The sequence below is a fragment of the Aotus nancymaae genome, unplaced genomic scaffold (genome assembly GCF_030222135.1).
Source record: "Aotus nancymaae isolate 86718 unplaced genomic scaffold, 86718_ANA_hifiasm-v0.15.2.pri h1tg000008l, whole genome shotgun sequence".
NCBI lineage: Eukaryota > Metazoa > Chordata > Mammalia > Primates > Aotidae > Aotus > Aotus nancymaae.
The window spans coordinates 4,181,760-4,208,059 of NW_026988419.1; the positions used below are offsets into that span (position 1 = coordinate 4,181,760).

Sequence of the window (26,300 nt, forward strand, 5' to 3'; positions counted from 1 at the left end):
GTTACCCTAGCCAGAACTTCTAATACTATGTTGAAGAGGAGTCATGAGAGAGGGCATCCTTGTCTTGTACCAGTTTTCAAAAGGGATGCTACCAGCTTTTGCCCATTCAGTATGATATTGGCTGTGAGTTTGTCATAAATAGCTGTTATTATTTTGAGATATGTTCTATCAGTACCTAGTTTATTGAGAGTTTTTAACATGAAGGGATGTTGAATTTTATCAAAGGCCTTTTCTGCATCTATCAAGATAATCATGTAGTTTTTGTCTTTGGTTCTGTCTATGTGATTGGTTACTCTTATTAATTTGCATATGTTGAACCAGCCTTGCATCCCAAAAATGAAACCGATGTGATCATGGTGGATACGTTTTTTGATGTGCTGCTGGATTTGGTTTGCCAGTATTTTATTGAGGATTTTCTTATCGATGTTCATCAGGGATATTGGCCTAAAATTTTCTTTTTTGTGTGTGTCTCTTCCCAGTTTTGGTATCAGGATGATGCTGGCTTCATAAAATGAGTTAAGGAGGAGTCCCTCTTTATCAATTGTTTGGAATAGCTTCAGAAGGAATGGTACCAGCTCCTCTTTGTATTTCTGATAAAATTCAGCTGTGAATCCATCCAGTCCTGGGCTTTTTTTGGTTGGTAGGCTATTAATTACCGCCTCAATTTCAGAGCTTGTTATTTCTATTCAGGGATTCAACTTCTTCCTGGTTTAGTCTTGATAGGATGTATGTGTTCAGGAATTTATCCATTTCTTCTAGATTTTCTAGTTTATTTGTATAGAGGTGTTTATAGTATTCTCTGATGGTAGTTTGTATTTCTATGGAATCATTGATGAAATCCCCTTTATTATTTTTATTGTGTCTGTTTCATTCTTCTCTCTCTTCTTCTTTATTAATTTGGCTAGAGGTCTATGTTGTTAATTTAAAAAAAAACAACTCCTAGATTCGTTGATTTTTGGAGGGTTTTTCGTGCCTCTATCTCCTTCAATTCTTCTCTTGTCTTACTTATTTCCTGGAAACATACATCCCTCCTGGATTAAATGAGGAATAAATAGAAACCATAAACAGACCAGTAACAAGCAGTGAAATTGAATCAGCAATTTTTAAAATGCCAACAAAAAAAGCCCAGAGCTAGATGCATTCACAGCTGAATTCTACCAGACATTCAAAGAAGAATTGGTGCCAATACTACTGAAAGTATTCCAAAAGATTAAGAGGGAATCTTCTCTAAGTCATTCTGTAACTCCAATATCACCCTGATGTCAAAACCAGGAAAGTACATGGCAAAGAAACAACAGACCAGATGAACGTAGATGTAAAAATCCTCAACAAAATGCTAGCTACCTTAATCCAGCAGCCCATCAAAAATGTAATACACCATGATCAAGTGGATTTAATCCCAGGGATTTAGGGATGATTTAACACATGCAAGTCAATAAATGTGGTACATCACAAAAACAGAATTAAAAACCATAGATCATTTCAATAGATACAGAAAAACCATTTGATAAAATCCAGTATCCCTTTAGATAAAGATCCTCAACAAACCAGGCATAGAAGGGGCTTACCTCAAAGTTATAAAAGCCATATATGACAAACCCACAGCCAACATTATAATAAATGGGTAAAGTCTAACGCACTCCCCCTGAGAACTGAAACAAGACAAGGATGCCCACTTTTACCACTTCTATTCAGCATAGTACTAGGTATCCTAGCCAGAACAATCAGACAAGAGAAAGAAATAAATGACACCTAAATTGGAAAAGAAGTCAAAGTATCACTGTTCACTGATGATATGATCATATACCTAGAAAACCCTAAATATTCCTTCAGAAGACTCCTAGATTTGATAAATGAATTCAGTACAGTCTCAGGTTACAAAATCAAATGTACACAAATTAGCACTGCTATACACCAACAGTGACCAAGCTGAGAATCAAATCAAGAATTCAATCCCTTTTACAACAACTTCAACAAAATAAAATAAAATACCTAGGAATATACTTATCCAAGGAGATGAAAGATCTCTACAGAGAGAGCTACAAAACACTGCTGAAATAAATCATAGATGACACAAACATGTGGAAACACATCCCATGCTTACGGATTGGAAGAATCAACACGAAAACGTTCACACTACCCAAGGCAATCTACAGATTGAATGCAATTCTTATCAAAATACCAACATCATTTTTCACAGAATTAGAAAAAAACAGTCTTAAAATTCGTATGGAACCAAAAAAGAGCCTGCATAGCCAAAGCAATACTAAGCAAAAAGAGCAAATCTGGAGGCATCACATTACCAGACTTAAAATTATACTACAAGGCTCTAGTTACCAAAATGGCATGATACTGTTATAAAAGGAGATAGATAGACCAATGGAACAGAACTCAGAAATAAAGCCAAATACTTACAACCAACTGATCTTCGGCAAAGCATGCAAAAACATAAATTGGGGAAATGACACTCTATTTAATAAATGGTGCTGGGAAAACTGGCTAGCTACATGTAGAAGAATAACACTGGATCCCTATTTCTCACCTTATACAAAAATCATCTCAAGATGGATCAAAAATTTAAACTTAAGACCTGAAACCAGAAAAATTCTATAGGAAAACCTAGGAAATATTATTCTGGACATTGGCCTAGGCAAAGAATTTGTGACTGAGACCCCAAAATCAAATGCAACAAAAACAAAAATAAATAAATAGGACTTAATTAAACTGAAAAGCTTCTTTGTAGCAAAGAAAATAATCATCCAAGTAAACAGACAACCCACAGAATGGGAGAAAATATTTACAAATTATGTATCCAACAAAGAACTAAAACCCAGAATCTACAAGAAACTCAAACATTACAGAAAAACAAACATTGAAAAGTGGACAAATGACATAAATAGACATATTTCAAAAGCAGGTATACAAGTGGCCAACAGACATCTGAGAAAATGCTCAACATCACTAATTATCAGGGAAATGCAAATTAAAACCACAATGAGATACCACCTTACTCCTATAAAAATGGCCATTATTAAAAAGTCAAAAAAAAAATAGACATTGACATAGATGTGGTGAAAAAAGAATGTTTATACATGGCTGGTGGGAGTGCAAATTAGTAAAACCTCTATGAAAAACAGTATGGAGATTTCTTAAAGAACTAAAGGTAGATCTGCCATTCAATCCAGCAACCCCACTACTAGGTATCAACCCCAAGGAAAAGAAGTCATTATATAACAAAGACACCTGTACACTTATGTTTATTGCTACGTAATTTACAATTGTAGAGATACGGAACTAACCTTAGTGCCCACTGACCAATGAATGTGTAAAGAAAATGTAGTATATATACACCATGGTGTACTACTCAGCCATAAAAAAGAATGAAATAATGTCTTTTGCAGCAACTTAGATGGAGCTGGAGGCCATTATTCTAAGTGAAGTAATGGAATGGAAAACCAAATACTGTATGTTTTCACTTATAAGTCGGAGCTAAGATATTAGTACTCGAAGACATACAGTACTAAGATATATAATACTCGAAGTGATATAATGGATTATGGAGACTCAGGAGGAAGGGAGGAGGAAGGATTAAAAAAATGATATATTGGGTACAATGTACACTAGCCAGATGAAGACCGCACTGAAGTCTCAGACTTCGCCACTATAGAATTCATCCATGTAACCAAAAACTAATTGTACCCCAAAAGCTATTGAAATAAAAATTAAAAAGAAAAATACATTTAACATCTTCAAAAATGTAGTGCCATTATACATTCATTCAGCAAGGATAGACTGAGTGTAAGGTGTGGGCCAGGTATCTGTCCTAGGTCCTGGGAACTCAGCAGTGAGCAAGACAGACACAAATCCCTACACCAGTGGAGCTTGCATTCTAATTGATACACCTGTAATTAATAGACAAAATGAGGACTTGAAAAAGAGAAATAGGAAGTATTGTGAATCTGGGGGAGAAGAAAGACACATACAAGAAAAGCGAAAATTGTAGAGAAATGGCAAGATAAAGCTCCTGAAAGGGTAGAGGCTGGGAACATGAGAAGGGAGCTCACTCAACTATTCACAAGTCACTATTTGGTGCAGGGGCAGCCTCACCTGGGCGTGACGTCCAAGAGAAGCTCCAAGTGGTGGATAAGGTGACTCAAAGGAAAGACGACTCAACCTGGAACTCAAAGGTCATGACGAGGGTCCAAAAGGCAAGAATTAAATGTACCCGAAAGTCCAGATCGGAAGGTAAGGCTAATGATGGAATCTGCTATTTGAATAACTCAATGTGGGAGGGTCTCTTGGAGCACGTACGGGGCCAGATAGAGATGTAAAGTCAATAGCAGAAGGAGCGAGACGTACAGACAAGAGGGACGTGAAGACAGCACGGATCTGTTGCCGTGACAGTGGTTGTTGGAAGAAATGTTCTTGGAGTGCAGTTTGCCTTGGCTTTGCCATGTGGATTTACGTGACCACTCCCCACAGTGTGTGCTGTTTTTATTTCTATTATTAGAGTCATCACAACTCTCTAGAGTTTGGGAGACTCCTTTCTGATTCTGGCCAACCTCATCTTGGAAGTGGTACCAATCCTCAAAGTGGACACATTTGTAGGATTATTTTTTAATGGTTCATTTCTAGAACTGTAGCAGCTTGGTCAAGTTTGCATATTTAAATTAGCACATATTTGTTGTCAAATTGCCTAAATTATCTGTTTATACCCCTTTAACATGATATAGACACCCTTTCCCTCCACCTTCACCAACACTAGAAATAACAAGATGTTTCTATGATGACTGACAAAGGTGAAGAGTGATATTTCACTGGTGTTTCCCTTTGAGTTTCTTTGCACTAGGCAGGTGATCAAATGCTGTGGTAGGTTGTATTATGGTTCCACAGTGTTCCAGGGCCCCACCTCCTCAGAAGTTCACAGCCCTGCCCTGTGGACTCAGGAATGCCAGTGTGATAACTTAGCCAAAGAAATGTGGACTGAAGTTAGAGAGCCACTTTCAGGCCAAGGCTTTCAGAGTCTATTTGTCTTCTTTCTCTCTGCCCAAGACCAGGGATGTTCTAGACAGAGGCTGCTCTGTCTCCAGGAGCCGTGAGTGTCAGTGATGTAGGGCTGAGCCTCGTCTAATTTATGATGAACCAACAGCATGAGAGAGAAGTAAACTTTTGTTGTTGTAAATCAGAGCTTGGCAAACTTTTTCCAAAAAGGACCAGAAGATGCAGCTACTCAATTCTGCCTTTGTACCATGACAGCAGCCAGGGGCAAATACATAAACAAATGGGCATGGCTGTATTCCAATAAAACTTTATTTATATAAGCAGACAGTAGACCAATTTAGCCCTTAGACCATAGTTTGGTTTGTTTGTTTGTTTGTTTTTTTGTTTGCTTGTTTGTTTGTTTGTTTTTGAGACAGAGTCTCGCTCTGTCGCCCAGGCTGGAGTGCAGTGGCGTAATCTCGACTCACTGCAACCTCCCCCTCCCAGGTTCAAGTAGTTCCCTGCCTCAGCCTCCCTAGTAGCTGGGATTACAGGCACCTACCACCACACCCAGCTAATGTTTTGTATTTTTAGTAGAGATGGGGTTTCACCATCTTGCCCAAGCTGGTCTTGAACTCCTGACTTCGTGATCCACTCACCTCAACCTCCTGAAGTGCTGGGATTATAGGCATGAGCCATTGCACCAGCCAACCATAGTTTGCTGACACCTGTAATAAACCACTGAGATTTGGGAAGATCATGAATTACCACAGCATTACCTAGCCTATCTTTACCAATTTACCTGTTTTTTTTTTAAAAAAATTGACATTGAAAATTTTCTTTCAAGGGTCACCTATTTGAATTTGCATATTTTTGTATAGGACTAGTCATTTTTTGTTTAATCAGTTAGGGTAATTAACCCTTTGCTATAATGATTGCAGTGTTTCTTATTTTGCTTCTGTCTTTGAACTTAAGAAGCTTTTGGTTGTGGAACCATTTTCTTATTTAGAGACACAAATCAGTTTACCTGTAGCAGCGTGGTGTATGCCAGAGTTTCTCAATTTTGGCATTGTTGACATTTTGGACCGAATAATTATTAGCTTCAGAGGCTGTCCTGTGTGTCATGGGATGTTTGGCAACATCCCTGGCCTCCATCCATTAGATGCCAGTGGCACCTGCTTCCCAGTCCTGACAAACAAAAAGATTTCCAAACATTGCCAGATATCCCCTGAGAGCAGAATCACCCAGTGTTAACCACTGTTCTATGCCCGTTACTTCCTCCTTAAAAAGCCCTGCCTATGTGATATTTATTTATTGATTGACTGATTGATTGAGATGGAGTCTCACTCTATCACCCAGGCTAGAGTGCAGTGGCACCATCTCGGCTAACTGCAACCTCTGCCTCCCGGGTTCAAGCAATTCTCCTGCTTCAGCCTCCTGAGTAGCTGGGCTACTGGCGTGCCACCACACCTGGCTAATTTTTTATTCTTAGAAGAGACGGGGTCTCACCATTTTGGCCAGGCTGGTCTCGAACTCCTGACCTCAGATGATGTGCCCATCTCGGCCTTCCAAAGTGCTGGGATTACAGCTGTAAGCCACCATGCCCGGCCCCTATGTGATATTTATAAGGCCATACAGTAGCCCACCCTTATGAGTGGTTTTGTGTTCCATGATTTCAGTTACCTGAAGTCAACTGCAGTTTGAAAATATTAAATGGAAAGTTTCAGAAATAAACAATTTATAAGTTAAAAATTGCGCACTGTTGTGGGTAGTGTACAAAGTCTGGCACCATCTTGCTATATCCCACTCGGGGATGTGAATCATCCCTTTGTCCAGTGTGTCCTGCTGTATACGCAGCCCACCCATCAGTCATTCAGTAGCTGTCTTGGTTGTCGGATTGAAGAAACATAGCGTCTGCAGGACTGGGCGCTACCCATGGTTTCAGGCATCCACTGGAGGACTTGCAACATATGCCCTGTGGATAAGGGGGGCCTCCTACATATCCCTTCATTCTAGTACTTGCAGTAAATGTATGGACATATATTAATTAGTGGAAACTTGGCTTCTGTAATAGTTTTAGCTTTCCTGCCTATTAACATGAGCTTGCTGTATTTCCTCAGTCAATGCTACAAGGAAGTCCTTTCAAAACAACTCATATGTAACTTGTCTCTCCAAACTGGTAGAAAAAGCAGGAAAAAGTACTTTAAAATTGTTAACATATGGGGCTTATTAATCTATGTTTGTAGCTATAAGTGATTATTCTGTTTTTAGAAAAGAAAAGGGAAAAAGATATCTGTTCAAGTTCAAAAAGGAGATTTCAGAAAAACATTCGCCAACGAAGTAAGCAGGCAAGCCGCAACGCCTCCCCCTTGGGCTCCCCAGAGCCTTGGCCGCTGCTGAAGCCTCCACCCACCTTCCCCTTCTCCTCTCTCCTTTCTTCCACTGTCCTTGTCCTTCTCCTCCGAGGTTGTTCTCCACCCTCATGGGTACCAGCTGAATTTGGGCGCATCAGAAGTGCTGCCAGCCTAACCCACCGCCTTGTGCCTGGTGGCTATTTCCATACTTGGAAGGATTCTTTAACACAGAGCTATACAAAGACCCAAAAATGATTAAGGATGATCACTAAACCCACAAGTCAAGTTCTAAAATAAACTTCTACATCCTCCATTCTAGAAATTAAAAGAAGCCCTTATGCAAGCACAGCCTGACAGTGTTCTCGCTCCTTTGCCTGCGTTGATTGGGAACCCGGGCTTGCTTCAGCCTCTCTGCACCCTCAGGCCTCTTTGCATCTCTGTCCTCTCCCTCCTGCTCCTCTTCTTGCATTCATTTTTCTTCTATTTTATACCTCACTTCTTCAGCAGCATTTCTTGTCACCTCTCTCCCTTTGCAGCCACGTCGGCCCGTTTTATTCATTATTGAAGTATAATAGGTGCTATCCAAGGTGGGGTCCCCAGACTGGTACCTGCTACAAACCTGTTGGTTGCAGGTCTACAAGGATAAGGAGCGTGTAAACCAACTGTGATGCTAAGCACACTGTTTTCATAGCAAGACTCCTCAGTGGAGACAGCAGTGCCTTGATTCTGATCAAGCCCCGTCACATCGTAGGTTGGAGCATTGAGTAGCACTGGCGTATGTGCTTGCAGAAAATGCATGGATCCTAAGAGTACAGCTTGGTGGATTCACACACCCAGAAAAAGCACCCACATACCCAGCACCCAGCTCAAGACACAGGATGTCACCAACACCCATAAACCACCCCCTACCCGCGTCCCTAAGGTTACACCAACCTGATTCCTCACGGCATAGGCCATCAGACACTGAATGTTCCTCCCTCATTCCTGCTCAGGGCCTCCTCACATAGGCCTTCCCACTCACCCACCCCACCCCAAAGCTAATCCCCCTATCCTTCTCCCTCTCTTTGCTATATACCCTCAGATCTCACCTTTTAAAAAAACTATTTTAAGTTCCAGGCTACATGTGCAGGATGTGCAGGTTGTTACACAGGTAAATGTGTGCCATGGTGATTTGCTGCAGCTATCAGCCAATCCCTTAGGTATTGAGCCCAGCATGCATTAGCTATTTATCCCGGTGCTCTCCCTCCTGCTCCTCCAACAGGCCCTGGTGTGTGCTGTTCCCCTCCCTGTGTCCATGTGTTCTCATTGTTTAACTCCCACCTATAAGTGAGAACATACGGTGTGTAGTTTTCTGTTCCTGATTAGTTTGCTGAGGATAATGGCTTCCAGCTCTACCTATGCCCCTGCAAAGGACGTGACTTTGTTCCTTTTTATGGCTGCGTAGTATTCCGTGGTGTATAGGTACCACATACTCTTTATCTAGTCTATAATTAATGGATATTTAGGTTGAGTCCATGCCTTTGCTATTGTGAATAGTGCTGCAGTGAACATACACATGCATGTATCTTTATAATAGAATGATTTCTATTCCTTTGGGTATATACCCAGTAATGGGATTGCTTGCTGGGCCAAATGGTATTTCTGTTTCTAGGTCTTTGAGGAATTGCTACAAGGTCTTTCACAATGGTTGAACTACTTTACATTCCCATAAACAGTATAGAAATGTTCCTATTTCTCCACAGCCTCATCAGCATTTGTTGTTTCTGAACTTTTTAATAATCGCCATTCTGACTGGAGAGAGATGGTATCTCATTGTGGTTTTGATTTGAATTTCTCTAATGCTCAGTAATGTGGAGCTTTTTTTCATGTGTTTGTCAGCCACATAAATGTCTTCTTTTGAGAAGTGTCTGTTCATGTCCTTTGCCCACTTTTTAAAGGGGTGGGTTGTTTTTTTCTTGTAAATTTGTTTAAGTTCCTTGTGTATTCTGGATATTAGACCTCTGCCCTCAGACTTCACCTTAAATGTCATTTCCACAGGGAAGCATCCTCTGTCCCGCAGGTGGGGGCAGGTCTCCATGACACGCCCTTGTAGAGACCTGCATTTTATCTTCATGGTGCTTATCTCAACTGTAACAAACGATCTGTGCACAGCCTGTTCACTGCATGAAAGTCACATGAGGTCAGTAAGTGGATGGGTCTTGCCCATTGCTGTATGTCCAGCTCCCATGCCTCACACAGCTGTACTTCTTCACCAAGCATGAATACCAGTACCTGGACCCATCTGATTCATGCTGGGTTAGAAAAAGGTGCCCCTTCCACAATTCACTACCTCATCTGTCAGAGCCAATTCTTGAAAACAAACCCTTTTCTGCCCTCTGCTGGAAGATTGTTGTACTAAGCATGTAACCTGATTGTGTTTCTAATATGAATCAAAGCACCCCTTAAAGGTCACAACCTATACAACCTTGCTCAGTGCACAACCCGTACAACCTTATGCAGAGTTCTTGATAACCATATAAAAGTATACATTAATTCACAGTTAGCAAAGCACTTTGATCTACATTTTGCCATTTAATTCCCATAATAAGTGAGTATCAGCCCATTTTACAGATTCGATGAAAGGGTGACTTGAATGAGCTAAAATCAATCTGTGTGTTCCAATTTCAAGCCCTTTTTTCTTTACACTAAAAATATAGATGAACCCAGATGCCACGTCGTCTTTTTGTGAAACACTGGTGGAGGCAGGAGCCCCAGCAAACGTTGACAGTTGTCCCTCAGCATCAGCTGCTTCTGTCTGTAACTTCTCACTAAACGCAGAGCGTCTGTGCTGTTGTTGCTCGTATGATGTGGAGTCTCGCGGCATTTCTAATGATGTGGAAAGAGCGCTAGATACGGGGTCTGGCATATCTAAATTCCAATGCCAGCTCCACCCCATGTAGTGTGGTGACCACCAGCAATTCTCTCTCCATATCTGAGCCCAAGTCGCTTATCTATAAAATGGGGACAGTCATTACCTTCTCGTTCTTACACGTTGCTGTGAGGCTAGACGACATGACTATCGCTTTTCCTCCCAGCACCCCATCTCCAGCCCTGCCATCGCCTCCCCAGACCCCTCATGCATACGTCATAGAGCTCCCAATCGCTCCCCAGGCCTGTGGTCTTTCCATGCATCACTTCCACCTCGTGCTTCCTCCCTACGTTCCGTAGGAATTCCTGGAGTTAGTCTTCTGGATTATGAATTTGTTTTTTGCCATGCTGCTATTCCTCGTCTCGAGTAGGCTTTTCTTCTTAATTTTCTCCACCTTGCTTTTCCTTTCCCTGAGCTCTCTGTTCTCTACTTGCTCGCTTTTCACAGCAGGCTCCTCGTTGTTTGCTCACACTTCCTAATGGGGATCTGAATCCACGGCTGCTGCAGGGTTCCATCCATCAAGGCCTGGTTGCTGAGATGAGTAGGTGAGACTGAGCCAAACTCAGAACTATTGGGAACAGGCCAGAAAGCTGCCCTCAGGCATGGGGCAGTTGGCTTTGGAAGTGTAAAGGCCTCACCTCACTTGATGACCTGCCTCCACTGGAGGAAGGGACTGATGCTCGTGTCCATGATTCTGCACGTCAGCTTGCTACCTGTGGCCCCCAAAGCCACCCCCTGCTCCGTCATCTGCTTGCAGATGCTTTGGGGACATTCATGTTCCCTAAATCTATATTCACTACAGGGGATTAGAGAAGACATTTGTGTGGAGACAGAGAACTGTAGAACCCCATAGCTGTGCTAATCTCCCTCAAGGTTTGCAGTAGTGGTCCAGAGTCACCTGGAGTTCTGCCTTTCACTCACATTAGGAACCTGCGGCAGCAAATTCCCCACTCCAATTTGATAACAGTAATGCACATTTAGGTAATCCTTCTAGTAAGTTGCAGAGCCAGGATTACAAGCCCCTCCCACCCCCACCCCGGGAGTCTGGCTCCTGAGGCCATGCTCTCATCTGCTGTGCCATATTTACTGAGTAGAGTCTAGAGACAAATGGTGGAGCTGGCCACTCTATGCTAGAGGGCTGGCTGTTGAAGCCAAGTTTTTCCCACCCTAAGTTCCCACACCCCTACCCTCCACCCCCATGCCTGGCCTTGCTGCCAGTCCTGGCTCCTATGAGGCCGGGCATCCTGTGGGACTCTTTGGAGGAGTCACATCCTCACCCCTCAGGGGTCCCTCCTCTCTCAGTCTGACTATCTGCCTTGTATCTTTCCAGAGAAATGAATGACTTCTTCGCCACTGACACTGTTCCTTCCTCTTTCCATCAATGTTCTTGTTTTGTCATTTGTTTTCCTTTAGCTCTTTCAATAACTGTTTGAGGCAAGGGAGAGAGGTGGACCAGATGTTCTCCTAGACTCATTTTAGGTGTAACATCCTCTGTAACTCAACATAAGACACAGACAGCCCCTTCATTTCTCCCCAGAGAAACAGTCCCTGCTGTCTCTCTTTCATGAATTCACCCACAGTGAGGATGGAGGAGAAGGCAGCAGGAATTACTGATACTCATTTTAAAACCTCTTACAACTGCTTCTCCTGAATCTAAACCCCCGATTTCTACCCAGGGGTTCTGAGTTGCCAGACCTCTCCATGAGCAACTGGGAAATTCGTTCAGTGCTCTCCAGGGTTTTCTTTTATTCATCGGGGAAGCAACAGGGAAGCAATAGAATGAAAAGAAACAGCAAATAATGAAGACTGACACCATCCCCTCAGCGCCAGCCACCTCACTCGCCCAAGTCTTCATTTGAATCAGGAAATAAGATTATAAATGAAGATTTTTTTTCCCCTCTGGCAAAATGAATGCAAAGAAATATTTAGTAGGCAACTTCCATCAGCACAGAGAGATCAGCAGGATGCTTGTAGAAGAGAAGCCGATTAGGTGATGCACGTCAGCTTGCAAGTTGAGACACATTCACTGAAGAAGCCCTGTATGTTCTACTGAAATGTTCTGTTTGCTGTAGGGTTGATGGCGGTGGTGGTGGTGATTTATTACAGGTCACTGTGTACACATAGCTAATCTGCCATGTACACATAGCTTATCTGCCACTGGAGATGGAAGATTTCCTGCAAACTAACCAGAGAATGTTCTCCAATACCCTGTGCATGACTGGAATTCGTGGAGGGGAGATTTCAAAAGGAAGATGGAGTGAAGACTGAATAACATGAAACTGTTCTCTTCTTTCAGAAAAACCCAAAAGTGACGCTGTGGATTTTCACCGGTCTGAGCTCCCTGTGACCTGTGGTGAGGCAAAAGGGATTTTATATAAGGCAAAAATGAAACACGGTGAGTTCCTTGGTCTTCTGCTCTTTGGAGTCCCTAGATGAAGGAATCACTAGAAGGGAGGAAAATACCTGTGTGTGTAGTTGATCAGGAAATGGACCCTGCTAGCTAGGCTGCAGAAGAAGAAACGCTTCCTTGGAAGGAATTTCCAAACCCTTACACGTCATGATATTTCCAGCAACCAGACCATTTCACTGCCACCTGGAAGTCACCTATGGACCTCTGCGGTAGTGACAGCCATGTCCTTGCTGCATGTAGGTACCACATGAATGCGAATTCTGTCCCACCCCCTCACCACTCAGTCAGGCTTTAGGGCTGCCTTCAGTCTAACAGAAGAGGTATCCAGACTCCCCTGCTACTATTTCCACCTCATCGGGGAAGTCTCGCTTGACCCGGAAGGGTAGAAGGCCACAATTAGGAGGAGTTCAGAGGTTTGGGGTGAATTCGCAGAGGATGGGGGTAGATCCAAAAACGGGCTGTCTTTTTCTTACAGGATCCTCAACGAAGTGCATTCAGAATGAGAAGGGAGCTTGGCTCACACCAAAAGAATTTGAAATTGAAGGAAAAGGAAGATGCACAAAGAACTGGAAACGGAGTGTACGTTGCGGAGGAAAGCCCCTATTACAGCTGCTGAAGGTAGTATCGTGACAAGGGACAGATAGGTGACGGGTTCAAATCCTTGAAGGAGAAGTGGAACTTTTAACAGCAGAAATGTGAAAAGCTCCCATTAGGATTCAACAGCATGATTTATAAGGAGCTAAATGTTCAAATGTAGGTGACAAAGTTAGGGGCACAGATTGTTCCTGATGGTGGAGAACTTTAAATGCAGGCAAAGGGGTGTGAGGTCAAGAGAGATGTAAGAAGCTAAAAATAAACTAGCTGAAGACAGATGCCTGCAACCACTGCCCTGCATCCTCTACCGGACACCTACTCAAGGCCCAGCTCATCTGGGCCCCCTGATATTTCCAGGCCCCCCCAGTCCATGGTCCGTCTCTCCTCTGCATGTCCACAGCCCACTATTCCTGTCCGGAGAACAACTAGGCTTTGTGAGACCAGGACCCAACACAAGGCGTCTCAGTGACACTCAAGAAATTATCACTAGAATGAAATCATAAAGATTTTATCTAGATAGGAAGAAATGGAAAGAGAAAGGAATGGATGGGAAAGGGACTAAGAAAGAAGAACTTGGCTCGTGGGTTTGAGTAACAGGGGAAAAAAATGATTTTATCGCTAAGTGAAGTCCAAAAGGAAAGCTGACTGTGAGAGGGAGCTCATTTTTCTTTTGGACACCTTGGGTTTGAGATCCACTGTGATATCCAGGTACAGATATTCACTAGGAAGTGGGAAGGCCAGTATCTACAAAAGAAATCCTCCAGAATAACCTCATTCATTGACTCCTTCTGTCTTTCAGAATGGACTTTTGCTCTGTCCTCCAAGAATAAATCTCAAGAGAGACTTAAATAGCAAGTGAATTTCTACTACACAGTCACCATCTTGCAGACTTTCCCTGTGTGGAAGCTCAGTTAGAGCTTCTGAGTTTCCCAGCTCTGAGTCACCTCCACATGTGGGCACGGCATCTTCAAAATCATAATTTTCATAGTTAATTTGGGATGGGGAAGCAAATGACTCTAAAATAAAAATTAGATGAAAAAGCTCATCATGTCCATGTGTTTTAGAAAAAGATCTGGATATTTGGATTGCTATAAACCAAAGGTGTCAGAAATAAAATGCTCTGAGCCTAGGCAACCTAGCAAGACCCCATCTCTAACAAATTTTTTTAATCAGTCAGGAATGGTGGTGTGCACCTGTAGTCCCAGGTAAGGCTGAGGTAGGAGGATTGCTTGAGCCCAGGAGTTCAAGACCAGCCTGAGAGATAGAGTGAGACTGTGTCACTATACAATGTGATGTAATCCCAGCACTCTGAGAGACCAAGGTGGGTGGATCTCTTGAGCCCAGGAGTTTGAGACCAGCCTGGGCGACATAGAAAAACCCCTTCTTTACAAAATATACAAAAATTAGCCAGGCATGGTGGCATGTACCTGCAGCCCCAGCTACTCAGGAGGCTGAGGTGGGAGGATCACTTGAGCTCTGGAAGCAGAGGTTGCAGTGAGGTGAGATCGTGCCACTGCACTCCAGCTGGGGCAACAGAACATGAAAAGCAAAAAAAAGAAAAAGGCATTGAAATAGACAGGAACAGCATATGAAAGGAAAAGAGTATCCTCTGTGATCACACACTAAGTATGGCTGAAGGTGCCATGCTTATTATTGGTAGCACCAGGATGGAATGACACCTTTAAACTGAGTTTTGTCTCTGCAGGGCCTCCCTACAGGTGGAATGGCAGTCATCTATTGTCTGAACTAACTCCCCCTCCCTAACCTCCTCTACTTGCTTAGATATGTTCTCCAGACATCAGTTCCACTCGTGAGCTTCCCATTAGATGTGAACTTCCAGCAAGACAACGGTGCTTCTCTCATATTGCCCTGGAGGCTGGCCTGACCAGGCTGGATTCATTCAAAGTTTAAGGCACTGGTCTCCCAATGCCGTTAGATAAATCATCTTTCCTGTGCTTATTTGAAATGCCCTGAGAATCAGGGTGCTTGCTCAGTGTAACATCATAATAGGGTTTTGGAGTCAGGAGAGCTTCAGGATACTTACGGTACTTGTGACGTGTGGGGAAGGAACCCATTGCTGCTTATGTGAATGCGTAGATAGGTCTATGAGTGAAAAAATAGCCAAAAGCATCAACCTCACTTATTTTGAGATGAGATCACAGGGACATTTGCCTTCTGTGTCATACATTTATGTACAGTTGGAATTACAATGACCATTTATTACTTTTGCAACCGGAAGAAAAAAGGTCTTTAAAATCCAGATCATTCATTAATAGCCCCAACACAATAATATCCTCTAACTCTCCTAATGCCACATGTCAGCACATAATAGCCAGGGGCATGCTTGACCCAGCCTCTCAGTCCCACCTTCCAGGGCCAGGTCGGGAGAAGAAGATGAAGGTTTATCCGACTGAGAATGAGCCGGTGCAGGCCTTGCCCTCAGCCCCGTCATCCATCATGACTGCTGCTCTGCAGCACCTCTGTCTCCACTGCAGTCTCACTTGTGCATGTGTACAACAAAGAGACCGATGCTGCCACTCCTAAAGAAGTGTGCTTCGTGGTCACCTGCAGGGTGCTGCCTCCATGACCCACACATGATAGACAGCTCGTGCACAGAGCCACAGGCTTGGCCTCTGAGAGCCTCCATCTCCAGAAGGGCCTGGATGTAGCCAGCAGCTGCCACTCGAATGGCATATAGTGTGGGGCTGAGGAGAACAGCTTTTGGGGTTCTTTTTTTTATACCAGGAGCTCATGACCGTCATGGGTGGTCCAGAGATGCTAGGAGGTGTGAGAAGAGATAACCAAAGTCTCCAGACTCTGGAGGGCACTAATGGGAATGCCTGCTGGATCGCAATTTGACAGATTCTAAAACCTTTTGTTAGAAGGAGCCCCATTCAAAGTGGGCCTGTTTGCAAGTAACAGCATAAATGGGCTTATCTAAAATCTATGAGGGATGCATTTCCTCCAGAACTCAAGAGGCCCAACGGATGCTTGGAGGCTTGTTAGAACACTGTGGGCACTTAAGGATCAAGAATTATTTTTTGACAGTGTCAGGGATGGAGCATCCCTCGACTCACCAGATAATGCCCAGATGGTGGCGGATCCCTGTACTATGTCTGGGACAGTGGCCCATGCTTTTTTGTTTTATTTTTAATTCCACATCCAGGCAGAAACTCAAACCCCATCTTTTTCTGTGAGCTCCTTGGGAGTAGTGTTCTGAGTGTGTCAAATGAATCTGCTGAGAGAAGGGTGTCTTCAGGGTGATGTTATGCCTGTGCTCCTAGAGAGTGTCAGATGCAGTTCAAATCCTGCCTGCAAAATTGCCTGTGGTGGAGGAACTGTCAGGGTACCCTGTGGTAACCAGATAACGGTCTATTGTGTCCCTTCGGGAGTGAAAGCAACGCACAGCTGAGATGCTGTTGAAATAGACACCGAACAGAACACATTAGTCAAATCTGTGTCTGCAGAGTATTTACCAGTTGCTAAGTGGATGGAATCAGTAATTTCAATAACATTGGGCCTTCACAGGTGGGGTCACAGCATTCAGATTGCAGTAATTCACCATGAGGCATCATTCATTCTTTCCAAGTTTAAGAACAGACCAAATTGGGCTTTTAAATGGAGAAACAGTGGGAATAGTCATCCCTTCTCTAAATAGATCTTCTATAATGAATTTCAATCCTTGAAAGTTCATTTTAATTCATATTGATCAGTATAAAATATTTTAACAGAGGTCCATGGAGTTTCATTTTGTAAAGCTGATTGTAAGTGCCAAAGATAACTTAATTTTAGTTATTTTAATTTGTTATTTACTGGGTCACAGCATCCATGCCCACTATGGAACATTCTAGAGCCATGTTATGTCACAACCATGGGGCAGTTAGGCAAGGTGCCAGGAAGAACCGTTCCCACACTCCTGTGCCGACATACCAGCTCTCATCGTATCTTACTTTGGTCAGTTAGATCTATTAACAGAGGTTTGGTGGGGCTTAGCGAATGCTGCCCAGAGTGGCCCAGCTCAAAGCACAAGCTTGCCAGCAGGCAGCAGCACAGCTCAAAACGCAGCAGAACCCGTTAGCAAGCCACAGCCAGAGAGGAAAAGCCGTTTCTCGGTGTCGGTGGTGTTGGTGCTCACCACCCAGGCGCTCTGCTCGTTGTGCCGATCATCCTGCAGTTTCCCTCAGGGAGGTGGCATCAGCGCCCCCCACCCAAAACTGGGTTTGGGTATCCGCTCTGGCACACACAAAAATGACGTGCTCTAGAACCCCACAGGGTCAGCATTCACGGGTCTCCACGGTCCTAGCGGTGCCCACGTTATCTGCCCTTGCAGCGGAAAAACTCAGATGAATGCGAGGTGTGCTGTAAAGGGGGAAAACTTCTCTGGTGCGGTACCTGTCCACGAGCCTTCCATGAGGACTGTCACATCCCCCCTGTGGAAGCCAAGAGGTGAGTGGGATGCAGCTGCGCCTCGGACACACAGCACTCACCTCTAGATGGAAGGGCAGGACCTGTGAGTGTCCGGGACAAGGGTGTGACAGAGAGTAATCTGGTGTCAGAGACTCTGGGCCTCTCTGCGTTTCTGAGGCTGCCAGTGAGCCTCTTGACCCTGGAGGTGCCCTTTCCCAGGATGCTATTCCTTGGATAGCAGGGACTGCTGTCCGAGGGGAGTTGGGGACAGGAAAAGCCAGCTTATGTTCTGTGCCTACTCAGAAAAGACAGGAAACACGGCTTGTCACACATTTCACCATGGTCTCATCCGGCTGATGGAGGCCTGAGGTCCCTGCAGGTGAAAGCCCAGATTTTGACACTCAAGCCTGGCAGGCAGGGTTCCTTTGTGCCTGCCACAAAGGAAGAGAAGAGAGCCCACACTCACAGTGATGCCACCTTCCTCAGCCTGGCCACCTGCACATACCACTGATGCGAGGGAAGGGTCAATGCTGGAGACCCCGTATGGGGCTCTTGGACACTCTGCCCTCATGGCTGAGCCCATCCTTCCCGAGGGAGGACAGTGGCAGTCACAGGAATGGTGGCCATTTCCAGGAGCCCTGCCCTCTGCTCACCTTAAGTCCAACCTCTCAGGACCCCCTGGAGCTGCACCTTCTGCAGGATGAAGAGGTCTTCCGGAAGCCAGCAGGGCCATCGTGGATCTAAGATCCTGGAGAGGCGGATGCAGCCTCAGGAACAGTTGGTGAGTTGGATGCAAACCCCAAGCCTACGCTTTTCCCTGCTCACACGAGAAGCACAAACAGGCACAGGTTCAGGGCAGTGCAGGAGCCTCCAATGTCTCCCTTTAGAGGATGACGATTTAATGCCCAAACACAGAGTCCAAACAAAATCCCACACACCCCGTGGGCCTCGGTAAGCACGGTTGGAATGCTGACTGCGCCTGGCTGCCCCATCTGTGCGCATGTCTAGGCACTGGCCTGACTTCACTGTTTCCAAGCAGCGTTTCCCGCTCAAGCCCTCTTCGTGTTTTACAGAAATGTGAGTTCCTCCTCTTGAAGGCCTGCTGTCATCCACAAAGCTCCTTTTTTACTGCCATCCCACTTAATGTAAGTCACATTTTACAGTTCTCTTGCATAAAATGCATTTTGAGAAATTGGGGGGCTGAATCTGGCAGGTGCTGCAGTTTGCTCAGGAAGCTGGAGAGCAAGAGAGAAGGCCAGCATGGCAGCAGTGGATCAGGGCAGCAGGGGAGTTAGCAGGGGGTTAGCTGGAGAGGGACTGCCTGGTTCAAACTCCACCCCACCGTGCACAGGCACTGGGATACCTGGTGAGTTGCTTCCCCTCCTGTGTATCTCAATTTCATCTTCTTTTTAGGAGGAATGTCTTTCCTACTAGGGATTAAGAGTCACAGGTGCCAGCTGGGCACAGCGGCTCATGCCTGTAATCCCAGCACTTTGGGAGGCTGAGGTGGGAAGATCACCTGAGGTTAGGAGTTCGAGACCAGCCTGGCCAACATGGCAAAACCCCATCTCTACTAAAAATACGAAAATTAGCTGGACCTGGTGGCAGGCACCTGTAATCCCAACTACTCGGGAGGCTGAGGGAGGAGAATCGCTTGAACCCAGGAGGAAGAGGTTGCAGTGAGCCAAGATCATGCCACTGCACTCCAACCTGGGTGACAGAGTGAGACTCCATCTCAAAAAAAAAAAAAAAAAAAAAGTCACAGATGCCAAACTGTGTGGGTTCCCATCCCAGCTCTACCACTTTCTAGCTGAGACATCTTGGGTAGGTTCCTTGACCTCCTCATCCCTTGGCTTCCCCATCTATGAAATGGGCATCATTATTTATGGTTCCCATAAATGTGGAGATTACATATTCATATACTTGGCTTAGAATTTAGTTTATCTAGTGCCTAGAACAATGGCTGGCTAAAGAGGTCAGATGATATTATTATTGTTATCCTGGAAATAAAGGCTTGGATTGTATTTAAGCTGGATCTGCTCCAGTGATGACAGCCGTGCTAACATCACCTCTCTGGTGGCTTTGTCCCCAGATTCGAGATTACGGTGAGCCCTTTCAGGAAGCGATGTGGTTGGACCTGGTTAAGGAAAGGCTGATTACGGAAATGTACACGGTGGCATGGTTTGTGCGAGACATGCGCCTGATCTTTCGCAACCATAAAACATTCTACAAGGTAAAGGGCATGTCCTGCTTCCTTTCTGCGTCTTTTCTACTTTCCCCTAATTTCGGGGACAGCGGAACTTTGCAAGAATTACACCCACTTTCATCCTGGGGAGATCTCACACAAGACAAGGATTACAGAAAAAAAAAACCACCTCGGCATTCCTGGAGGCAAGGGGCAAAAAAGAAAAGCAAGCAGGATGGGGAAGGGATCCCAGAACAGTAGCTGAAAAAACCACGCTCCGTTCCCAGATCAGCAGCCCGCTCCCACCTAGAGCGGTAAATAACATCCGGCCTCTTTGTTCAAACTGGAAGGAAAGGCAGTTTATACTTGTATTGTTCTTGCTGTCTCAGAAATATGAAAATCAATAAGTAAACAAAACAAATTCAATTAAACTTCCTGGATACTCAGGCTTGCATTTTTTTACATATAAATTTCTCATTGGACTCAAACATCTGGAATTAGCTTCCAATACAGTGCTGTTTTCACCCTTCTTTACGAGGGAGGGACAGCTAGTTGAGCTATCTTGCAATCCAAGACATTTTTAACTTTGGTTTGCCCTAATTTTTATCCTCACTTGTACAGAAATGTTTTGGGAGGTACCTAAGGAAGATTTCCATCTCCGCCCAGCTTCCCTCCTTCCATGCTGGGAGTTGGCATGTTCACAAACCACACATTGTAAACGGGTACCCACTCACGGGGCTGGAGGGAGAAAGGGTCTGGCATATCCTTAGCCCTGGAGAACCCTGGGTCATCCTTCCTCAGCGAGTGGGCTTTCAAGAAATGCTTTTCTAAATTTGTTTTAAGCTATTTTGCACCATGCTCAGATTTGCGGTGATCAAAACCAACCCTTCAGTCCAGATCACCCGTCAGGCGGAAGTTAACCACCAGGTGGAGTCTCGTGCAGCAGCTCCCCATCCATTCTGCCTGACTGCTGGGGCTCCTAAAAATATATGAGTGAGGCTGGGTGCGGTGACTGACACCTATAATCCAAGCTTTTTGGGAGTCCGAGGGGAGATGATCGCCAGAGGCCAGGAGTTTGAGACCAGCCTGAGCAATGTAGCAAGACCTCCTCACCCCGATCTGGGAAAAAAAAAGAAAAAAAAAAAAGAAATGTTTTCAAAAGCTGGGCGTAGTGGTGTGTGCCGACAGTTTCAGCTACTCAGGAGGCTGAAGTGGGAGGATCACCTGAGCACAGGAATTCAAGGCTGCAGTGAGCTATGATGATGCCTCTGTACCGCAGCCTGAGTGACAGAGAAAGACCCTGACTCAAAAACAAAAACAAAAAAGCAAAAAACAAAAAAAAAAGTATGAGTGATTTGATGGCTGTAATCCTTCTTCCTTAAACGTGTTTGTTTGCTTTTTTCTCTTTCAGGCTTCTGACTTTGGCCAGGTAGGACTTGACTTAGAGGCAGAATTTGAAAAAGATCTCAAAGATGTGTTCGATTTTCACGAAGCCAACGACAGCAGTTTCCGGACTCCTCCTTGACCCTGTTCTGGAAAGGCTGAAGCATCCCAGCCTCAGGATCCAGCTGATTAGGCCCTGGCTTGGACTGTTGATCACCAGTGAGTCTGGGATGTGATTGGCTGCCCTCAGGACCCAAACCCAGACCCTTCATAGGATTATCACACCCTCCACTACCTTTATTCTTTCTCTTTGCCTTTGAAAGGCTATATCTACACCTAAAAAGAACTTAGTACTTCCTTAATACCATCAGATACCCCATCAGAGTTCATATTCTCCCTACTGTCTCATAAGTCTTTTTAGAGTTGATTTGTTCAAATCAGGATCTAAACAAGTTTCACACCTTGCATTTGGCTCATCTGTCCCTATGTCTATTTTAAGCTATAAATTGCCATGTATTTATTGAAGAACTCAGGGTTTTTGTCCTATTAAATTTTTAGAGTTTTCTGGTTGCATTTCCTTAGTGGTACATTCCTCTCTTCCTCTCATTTTTTGTAAACAAAGTTAGATCTAGAAGCTTGCTCGAACTCAGGTTTTGAGGGGTTTGTTTTGATTTGCAGGGGGTTTGGCACACAGGCGTCACGGGGGAATTCAGTATTATTTTTATGTTAAGTTTGGCAGCAGGTGCAGGTGTTATCAGCCTGATCATTTATCACCTGATGGTTTTAGCAATACCTAAATCCGTGATATCATCAGGGGTTGCAAAATGATGAGATACAGATTTTATTTTTTTACGTCATTTTAAAAGGTGACCAGGGATTTTTTTAATTATCTTGAATCTACATATTTAAATGCTAATACCTTTATTGATGCTTGAGTTGCCCACTTTTTTTTTTTTTTTTTTTTTTTTTGAGATAGAGTCTTGCTCTGTCACCCAGCCTGGAGTGCAGTGGCGTGATCTCAGCTCAGTGCAACCTCCTCCTCCTGGGTGCAAGCAATTCTCCTGCCTCAGCCTCCTGAGTAGCTGGGATTACAGGCATGCATGAGTCTCCCACTTTTAGTGAAAATCTCCTCAATTTGACTCCTGAATTGTTTTGAAATGACCCCAGCACTGTTTGATGGTGTATTAGCTATCTACTGCTTTGTAACAAATAACCTCAAAGCTTAGCTGCTTAAAGGAAAGAAACATTTTATTACTCACTATTCTGTGGGTCAGGAATTCAGGCAGCATCCATGGGGATTGTTACCTTTGTTCCACATGGTATTGACAGACCCCATTTATACTTGCTCAGTGTCACTTCTGCCACATTCTATTGGTCAAAGCAAGTCACAGGGCCAGCCTTAGAAGAAGAAAGAATTGACCCTACCTCTTGATGGAATGAGTGGCAATGTCACAATTCAAAGGAGAATGTTGCTTGGGAAGAAACATCGTTGCTTCCGTCTTTAGAAGCAATCTACCACAGTTCACCCTCTGGCCACAGTAGTTCACATCTTTCCCATATGCAAAAGAGGCTTCTCTCCCCCCAGAAGTCTGACTCTGCAGCGCTGGAACAAAGTCCAGGACCTCATTATCTAAATCAGGTTCAAATCAGATAAGGCTTCTTGGGGCTGGTCACAGTGGCTCACACCTGAAATCCCAGCACTTTAGGAGGCCGAGGCAGATGGACCACTTGAGTCCAGGAGTTTGAGACCAGCCTGGGCAACATGGCAAAACCTCATGTCTACAAAATATATTTTTAAAATTAGCTGGGCGACTCAGATGGAAGGATGAGTCACAGTGAGGCAAAAATGCAACACTGCAATCCAGCCTGGGCCACAGAAAAGAAGAAAGAAAAAGAAAGAGAGAGAGAGAAAGAAAGGAAAGAAAGAAAGAAAAAGAAAAGAAAGAAAGAAGAAAGAAAGAGAAGGAAGGAAGGAAGAAAAGTAGGAAAGAAGAAAGAAAGAAAGAAAGAAGGAATGAAGGAAGAAAGAGAGGCAGGGAGGAAAGGAAAGGAAGAAAGAAAGAGAAGAGAAAGAAGAAGGAAGGAGAGAAAGAAGGGAGAAAGAAAGAAAAGGAAGGAAGGAAAACAGAAAGAAGGAAAAAAGAAAAGAGAAAGAAGGAAAGAAAGAAAGAAGGAAAGAAAAGGAAGGAAGGAAGAAAGAATGAACGAACAAACGAACAAGGAAGGAAGGAAGGAAATAGGCTCCTTGTGTGTGGTTCATTGGGCGCACCTCCTCTTGAACTAGACACCTGTGAGCTGAAGAATTGTTTCTCCCTTGCTGCCGACATTCAGTGATGAAAACAGGGACAGAAAAACCACTATAGACACTTCCATTCAAACGGGGGGAAAGGAAGCAGCAGTCACTTGTTTATAGCAATTCTGAAATCCAGTCAAGCACATGTTGCTAGTTCCCCCTAATCCCAGGGCAGGAAATTTTCCTTGATACGTGATTTATGTGTATTACACACCTCTAATTCCCATCTAACCCCGCAGGCTTCTCCGTGTCTTCCTCCGTTCTGTGCTGGTGTCTCACTTCTCCAACAGTATGTTTACTCACTTGCTCAATCCTCAGGTACAACAATAAAAGTTAACAGAATTTCAACACTCAGACCGCTGTGAAAAACAAACTAAATTGGTTTTTTCTTTTTTTTTTGTTTGGAGACGGAGTTTCACTTGTTACCCAGGCTGGAGTGCAATGGCACGATCTCGGCTCACCACAACCTCCGCCTCCTGGGTTCAGGCAATTCTCCTGCCTCAGCCTCCTTAAATTGGTTTTTAAATGTCTGTGGAGTTTATTTTTGTTTGTTTAGATTTAATATACCATTGCAGAGGTTATTTAAAATACCATTGAAAGGGCATTTAATAGCATTGCAGAGGATTTTGCATTTGTATTTATAAAATGAGAATGGTCTACGGTTTTTACATACTGTCATGGTCAGATTTACAGTTATCCTAGCTCAGTAAAATAACTTGTAAAATTTTCTACTTTTTAATATGTACTGGAATAATTTATAGTGTTTTAAAGTAACCAGAAGTATGTGACCCAGAATTCATTGGAGAGATGGTGTCGACCACATTATATGCTTTTTTTATGGTCGTTAGACTATGCAGATATTCTGTTGATTTTTGAGACAGTTCTGCTTTTATGTTTTTCTAAGAAATCATCTATTTTATTTGCAGTTAAACGTAATATCGGTGGTCTTATTTCTGTCATATTTTGTTATTTCTCTTTTTAATGTTTTCATGTCGTTTTTGTGTGCTTTTGTACTCCTGCCTTCTATTTTGGAAAGCATCGTAACAGTTTTTATTTCTAATGTTATAAGTTTTCCCAATGCATTTTAACTTATTTTTTTAATGTCAAAGTCAAAAATAAAATATCTGCAATGTGCCACATACTTAAGGCAACGTGGTTATCACTTGTATACCTCTCAGCTCCCTGTTCAGGTCTTTTCACTCTCTGGAAACATACACATGCATTATTATTAAATTTTTTTGCTTTTACTCTATAAATTATGTTTATTCCATTCAATTGTATCATTTTATTTGTTAGTTTCCACATTATGTAAATTTTTGTCATGTCATATGTCACATAAAGTAATTCAAAAGTAAAAATTAAACATTTGTGTTACAAGGTTAGGCGTGGTGGCTCACGCCTGTAATCCCAGCACTTTGGGAGGCCGAGACGGGTGGATCACCTGAGGTCAGGAGTTCAAGACCAGCCTGACCAACATGGAGAAACCCCATCTCTATTCTAAAAAAAAAAAAATTGTGTTACATGATAACCTATGTTTATGAGAACAATGTTAACGTCTTTCTGTTTTCACCGTTTAAGATTCTCTGCTGGTCTGTTCTTGCCACGACTTCTCCATACTTCCTTTTTGCTCCACCTTTCAGTCGAGTGAAGTATGTCTTTAAATAATTTGAAAAGAATTACATGGATGGGATGTTTTCTGACTCTTAGCATATCTTAGACTGTGTTCTATTGTTTTCATAAATTAATAACTTAATATATATCTTATCACAACTCCTCACCTTCAAAACTGATTTAACCTTTTTTCCACTGTCTTTGGGGATTTTATTCTATGACTCTGAAATCTAAGTCCAGCCAGAATTCTGCCTCTTTATCAGTGTGGGGAAACCAGTGATATTTCCCCTATTATCTCAATAGTTGTATGTTTAGTGATTTTTGCCAGGATAGGTTTCAATATAGTGCTCTTCTCATTCACCTTGGCTGGCATGCTGAGCCCTTTTGATATACATGTCTGGTCCTTTTTCCAGCCCTATTAAATCTTACTGATCCATTTGTTCTGGGCTCACTTTCAAGAACATCTGTTATCTACAGGCTGTCTGTTCTCCGTTCTCCCTACTTATCATTCTTTTTTAAATGTTTCGGGAAGCACTTCTCCTCTTAGACCGTTTGTATGAGACTGATATTAATACAATTGCAATTTGATAGTATTTTAAACTTAATTTTTTTAGCATGTTAATAATGCTAATTTCTATTTTTTAGCAAAAGTTCAAAGGATATAAACTTTTCTTAACATAATACTTTTCTCAAGACAAAAATGGAAAATCATTATAACTTACTAAATTGTCCTGATCTGTGTTTCTGGCTTTTCTTTCTCATTTAATTTCCATGAAGGAGTGAGACCATCGAAGCCCCAGACCCTGCCCCATTAGGAGGCAGAACCTGATCGGCAGGCCCCCTTCAGCCTCCCAGTGAGGAACTGGGAGAAGACTGTGTTGGAGTTTCCATTTAGGTTCCTAGTATCACAGACTCATAAATGGAAAATGTGTAGAAATTTCTTTTATTTTTACGTTAGTGTGAACTGTGAAATAGATCGACCTCACCTATGATCCTGGAAAGGGTGGAGGTAGTTTGAGCACTGGCTCAAGAAAAGCATAAAATAAAGTAGAATTCCCTTCATTGTATGGGAAGGCAACAAATATGGCCATAAAGACGTCTGTTTCTAGTCCCACTTTAAAGTGAATGCTGGGTCCTAGAGATGATGATTTCATCAGCATAGGCTTTAGACTTCC

At 43.4% G+C, this 26,300-nt stretch overlaps 1 protein-coding gene across 1 annotated transcript in view; it reads left to right on the top strand.

The window, feature by feature from the left end:
* Positions 1 to 24,660, top strand: part of SP110 (SP110 nuclear body protein) — a 57,756-nt gene extending 33,096 nt beyond the window's left edge. The window contains exons 15-22 of the mRNA XM_064372914.1: positions 4,096 to 4,245; positions 12,539 to 12,637; positions 13,128 to 13,270; positions 17,577 to 17,692; positions 18,326 to 18,434; positions 18,727 to 18,798; positions 19,746 to 19,886; positions 21,250 to 24,660. Of these exons, the coding sequence (XP_064228984.1) occupies positions 4,096 to 4,245; positions 12,539 to 12,637; positions 13,128 to 13,270; positions 17,577 to 17,692; positions 18,326 to 18,434; positions 18,727 to 18,798; positions 19,746 to 19,886; positions 21,250 to 21,363 (944 nt within the window). The 3' untranslated portion in view covers positions 21,364 to 24,660. The remainder of the gene's footprint in view (positions 1 to 4,095; positions 4,246 to 12,538; positions 12,638 to 13,127; positions 13,271 to 17,576; positions 17,693 to 18,325; positions 18,435 to 18,726; positions 18,799 to 19,745; positions 19,887 to 21,249) is intronic.
* Positions 24,661 to 26,300: the final 1,640 nt, after the last annotated feature.